This window comes from Panulirus ornatus, chromosome 57, assembly GCF_036320965.1.
Source record: "Panulirus ornatus isolate Po-2019 chromosome 57, ASM3632096v1, whole genome shotgun sequence".
In the NCBI taxonomy this organism is placed as follows: Eukaryota; Metazoa; Arthropoda; class Malacostraca; order Decapoda; family Palinuridae; genus Panulirus; species Panulirus ornatus.
Window position 1 is genome coordinate 780,333 of NC_092280.1, and position 5,968 is coordinate 786,300.

At 43.9% G+C, this 5,968-nt stretch overlaps 1 protein-coding gene across 1 annotated transcript in view; it reads right to left on the minus strand.

Annotated features, from left to right (window-relative positions):
• Positions 1–484: 484 nt before the first annotated feature.
• LOC139766087 (cell adhesion molecule 2-like) overlaps positions 485–5,968 on the minus strand; it is a 63,478-nt gene continuing 57,994 nt past the window's right edge. Inside the window, exons 5-6 of the mRNA XM_071694233.1 lie at positions 1,879–2,116; positions 485–1,294 (exon numbers count right to left, since the gene is read on the minus strand). Of these exons, the coding sequence (XP_071550334.1) occupies positions 1,176–1,294; positions 1,879–2,116 (357 nt within the window). The 3' untranslated portion in view covers positions 485–1,175. The remainder of the gene's footprint in view (positions 1,295–1,878; positions 2,117–5,968) is intronic.

A 5,968-nucleotide genomic window follows, 5' to 3' on the forward strand; every position in this document is an offset into this window, starting at 1 on the left:
TGTTGATGGCATTGTACAAAATGTTTAACGTTGTTGGGATATATGTGCATAACATATACTGCTTCTCCACCAGAGATAAACGTCATAGTGGTCAGAATACATCTGTATAACCATTACCTATGCCTAAATGATTCTGGATGATATATATGAATATATATATATATATATATATATATATATATATATATATATATATATATATATATATATATATATATATATATATATATATATATATATGCAAATGAATAGTAGTATTTACTCGTTACTGGTTGTGTGTGTAGTGTGTGTATGGAAGACAATCTACGTGTAAAGTTTAAGAAAAATAAGAAATGATTCTAAAAAGATCAGAAAAACCTTTTTCCTCCCGCCTTCCGAGGTTATGGTAACGTGAGGTGAGTCGTGACAGATGTGACTGTTTATAGTAGGATCAGATACTCGGAAGTCATAACAAAAACGTATCGAAAAATAGTTGTATACATGGAGACAAAGCAGAATTTTATTCTAATGATAATACTTATAGGTTAGAAACCTGGACCTTTCTTGAGTAAAATTGAACATCTAACTCCTCTCAGACTTCGATACAGGTCAACGAGTTTATTGCACACATTGGGACTCGACACACAACACTGATGTGCTGACGTAAAGAAATTCGGGAAAATATCCTGAAGATGTGTAGCAGCGCACGTTCTGATGCCTGAACTCTTTAGTTCTGTGTCTGACTCTTGGCTTCACCATGCAAGACTCCTCCACTGTGTTGCCCATGATGGCCTGGGTCAGGACCTTTGGCTTCACCATGACTGATCCTTCCGTTAATTCGCCTATTCTGGCCTGGGTCAAGATCTATAGTTACAAAGACTAGATGCGACTGTTTTAAGCTTGGTGTAGGCTGATACACTGTGAGGTGTGGGGTGCTACACTGGCGAGGACACCGTAGGGTGTGGGGTGCCACAATGGAAAGGACAATGTTGGGTGTGGACAGCTATACTAGCGAGGACACTGTTAAGTGTGGGGTGCCACAATAAGGACACTGTAGGATATAGGCAGGTACAGCAGCAGACACTGTCGGCTGAGGACAGCTACAATAGCGAGGACGCTGTGAGGTGTGGGCAGCTACACTAGCGGGGACACTGCTGGGTATGGGAGAGTGCTGAGTGCTGGAGAATGGTGTAGAGTCAGCTGGGTAGAAGCTCCAACACTGCCGTCAGCACCATCTCCAACATGAGAGTCACAGCCATCAACAGCAGCACCATTTGTTGCTGTTTCTGCTGCCCGCTGTGGGCGCTACTGCTGCCTGTGTGGAAATACAAGTCTGTTAGGCTGCGGTAGTCGTCCAGAGAACCTGTGAGAGTGAACGAGAAATCACAAGAAAATATACATGATGATTTACACTCAAATACACACACTGACTCCTGTACAAACAGATTCCTACGAGTAATGATGTAGTCATCCTTTTCCTTTCTGTGAGGTTCAAAGTTTGATCATGGAAACCAAAATTTATCCAACATATACGTTCTGTAACTGGCAATGGTGCCGAGTACCTCTCCAGTGTGGCAAGTGGTCAAGGCATGTATGACCTCCTCCTGTCTTAAAGAAGTGAACCAGTGAGCTGCCGTCGACCTTGCTCACATATTTCGTCTCTTTCTAAAAACCCAAACTTTTCCTTCATCTTGAGAGCATCTTGATGAACCTTTTGGCAAAATATCGTCGTAAACACTTGTAAGTACATAGCCATTTGCAGGTGACCTGATTACCTCAGCAAGTGACCAGGTGTGACCTGACCACCCACAGGTGACCTTGCTTGACCCAACAACGCACAAGTGGCACGAGTGTGACCTCACCGCACGCAAGTGACCCTAGTGTGATCTGACTACCTACCTGAGACGGCCGAGATGTCACGGGACTCCATCACGGGGACGCTGTAGGTGAGCTGGCCGTCGACGCTGTGTTGCTGGGTCTTGTAGTACAAGCTGGAGATCTTGGCGGAGCACCGGAGGTTCATCTCACCGTCGTGGAAGTGTTCGCGGGACACCACAAACTGCAGGCCCTTCCTGGTCTCCATCAGCCCATGCTCACCATGGCTGCTCTTCAGGTCGACGACGTACTCCCTGGGAGCCTAAGACAAAATTTGGTAATCACAACAAAGCAGGTGGAGACTGGAGTGTGGTAGGGAGTGGTGCAGCGGTGTGGCTGGAGTGTGGTAAGGAGTGCTCCAGCAGTGTGGCTGGGGTGTGGTAGGGAGTGGTGTTCAGAAGCGTGGCTGGACGGGAACGGAGATCGAAATTTATCGTTTAATGAAGATGATGTGATACACAGTCAGGAAGTCATGATCACGACATCATCTGAGGAAGTACCACGCACAGTGTCCACATGATGCTCATTACTTCACAACAAGACGTGTCATAATGGAAATTGTGGTCAGTGTCTCTATGATAAACATCTACCCACAACAATAGGCATCATTGTTTCACGGTGATCTTGAAGTGTTTTACTGAGTGATGTTGAGAGCGTGAGGTGGAGGAGTGACTCACGGTAATGTTTGACAGTGTGTCCAGGGTGTGTATGTTATTACTGGCACCAAGGTCGTGTGTCTACTGATCATGAGTAACATGGGCAGACGGAAGGACTGTTAGAAGAGTGATGAAGTGTGATTACTGATGACGAGGGTGGGGAAGATCATGGTTGGGAGGGTGAGGTGCTGGATACGCCCGTGTGGCTCTTAGTTGCTGGCCTGACTCATACCACTTTACATCAGCTCTGAGGGAAAACTGGTGACTCAGACGACCGAGCTAGTCATGACTTACAGTCTGCCAAGGAGTCAAGACGATGAGCCAGATCAACAGGTCAGGTCACAGTTCGTGATAGGTCAGGTCTATGTAACAGCAGCAGTTGTTGGTGCTGTGTCGCACCTGGTGTCGCTGTGTCGCAGGTCTACAGTGTTCGGACGTCCAGGGATCATTTCCTCGTCAGATCGAGTAATGTCATTTATTCTTGAATCTCATTACTGAATCACTTATTCAGGTCAGCAGGTCATCCAGGTCATCTATCCTTCCACTTACGTTTTAAGTCGTGTTTCGGTACCAGGTCACGATTCGCTTCCACGTCATCAAAACTCAGGTTCACGACACACGTCTTACGTTCAAGTGTTAGATGACCTGGGTGAAACGACCAGGTCAGAACAGACTATTAGACTCATCATCTGACAACGAGTCAGGTTACTTTCCCCGGTCGTGAGTCATGTTGAGCCAGGCCACTTATACACAAGTAACGATAGTAAGAAACGATTTGTGATCCATATCGGTGAGTCATGTCAACATACTGTGAGTATCGAACGATGAGTAAGACATAACAAGCGATGAGTAAGGTATAACGAATGAGTAAAGCATATTGAACGATGAGTACGGCATGGTGAACGATGAGTAAGGAGTACTCAGCAGATTGAGATAAAAAGAGCAGGGGAACCACCACAAGACAAGGCCAGCAGTGAACTCCGTGTTAAGATATGGAGACCAATGGAGTCAGAGTTCAGACAGATGAGAATAATTACCTTCAGGATAATAATGAGAGAGACAACTATCATCTTGTATGATCCACGGTCATATATATATATATATATATATATATATATATATATATATATATATATATATATATATATATATATATATATATATATATATATATATGTATAGAGAGAGAGAGAGAGAGGTAGCGCGTGAGCACACACAGCATGCACGTCTCCGGGATGAGGGATCTCTCCGTCGTCAACAAGGGCGTGAGAGGAATTTTAGCAGGAGTGTCAGGACGCAGGTGGTGGCTGGCGGCAGGAAGTGTGGGGGCGGACGGGCGATGATGCTCTTCATGACACCTAATGTTCCCTGCTGGTGCCTCACGCTGCAGGTCACGGTGGTGCTTGTTGTGGTGATGATGGTGACAGTAGTGATGGTAACAGTGGTGATGGTAACAGTGGTGATGGTGACAGTAGTGATGGTAACAGTGGTGATGGTAACAGTGGTGATGGTAACAGTAGTGATGGTAACAGTGATGATGGTGACAGTATATATATATATATATATATATATATATATATATATATATATATATATATATATATATATGGTAACAGTGGTGATGGTAACAGTGATGATGGTGACAGTAGTGATGGTAACAGTGGTGATGGTAACAGTGGTGATGGTAACAGTGGTGATGGTAACAGTGGTGATGGTAACAGTGGTGATGGTAACAGTGGTGATGGTAACAGTGGTGATGGTGACAGTAGTGATGGTAACAGTGGTGATGGTAACAGTGGTGATGGTAACAGTAGTGATGGTAACAGTGGTGATGGTGACAGTAGTGATGGTAACAGTGGTGATGGTAACAGTGGTGATGGTAACAGTGGTGATGGTAACAGTGGTGATGGTAACAGTAGTGATGGTAACAGTGGTGATGGTGACAGTAGTGATGGTAACAGTGGTGATGGTAACAGTGGTGATGGTAACAGTGGTGATGGTAACAGTGATGATGGTGACAGTAGTGATGGTAACAGTGGTGATGGTGACAGTAGTGATGGTAACAGTGGTGATGGTAACAGTGGTGATGGTAACAGTGGTGATGGTAACAGTGGTGATGGTGACAGTAGTGATGGTAACAGTGGTGATGGTAACAGTGGTGATGGTAACAGTAGTGATGGTAACAGTGGTGATGGTGACAGTAGTGATGGTAACAGTGGTGATGGTAACAGTGGTGATGGTAACAGTGGTGATGGTGACAGTAGTGATGGTGACAGTGGTGATGGTAACAGTGATGATGGTGACAGTAGTGATGGTAACAGTGGTGATGGTAACAGTGGTGATGGTAACAGTGGTGATGGTAACAGTGATGATGGTGACAGTAGTGATGGTAACAGTGGTGATGGTGACAGTAGTGATGGTAACAGTGGTGATGGTAACAGTGGTGATGGTAACAGTAGTGATGGTAACAGTGATGATGGTGACAGTATATATATATATATATATATATATATATATATATATATATATATATATATATATATATATATATATATATATATATATATATATATATATATATATATATATATATATATATATATATATATATATGGTAACAGTGGTGATGGTAACAGTGATGATGGTGACAGTAGTGATGGTAACAGTGGTGATGGTGACAGTAGTGATGGTGACAGTAGTGATGGTAACAGTGGTGATGGTGACAGTAGTGATGGTGACAGTAGTGATGGTAACAGTAGTGATGGTAACAGTGGTGATGGTGACAGTAGTGATGGTAACAGTAGTGATGGTGACAGTAGCAGTGATACCCTACTACATGCATGTGTGTAAAACATGAGGTAGTTGTCTTAACGATCTTTCAGGGACCATCAGAGCCATCCAGGAATCATCAGGACCATCCAGGGACCATACAACAATTATCAGGACCCTCCAGGGACCATACAAGAATCCTCAGGACCATCCAGGAGCCATACAGGGACAGTAACCCAAACATTGCCCCAGCCATACAAACACAGCGACAACTATTCTATCTTTCATGCTGATGTCAGTAGAAAATATGTAACATTTCTGTATGGTCGAGTCATTTTATGTTTCGTTGGTTCATTAAAGCCACTGCAAGACGATGAGCCCCAGTCCTGTGTGGTCCTTCCGCTGTATAAACAATAATGGATCCCTGTCTCTCCTCACTGTCTCGTTGGTTGTGAGTGAAGTGTTTATCGAGTCTCATGCTATAAAGAACTTTAACACCAGCTCATAACCTACTGGTTGTAATCCTACAACACCAGGTCATAATCTGTTGGCTATAATACCACAACACCATCTGTGCTTAACATACTGCTTGTAGCGCTACAACACCAGACTGCAACTTGTTGGTTGTAGTGGAGCAACACTGGCCCATAACCTGCTGGTTGTTATGCTACAACATCGGCCCATAACCT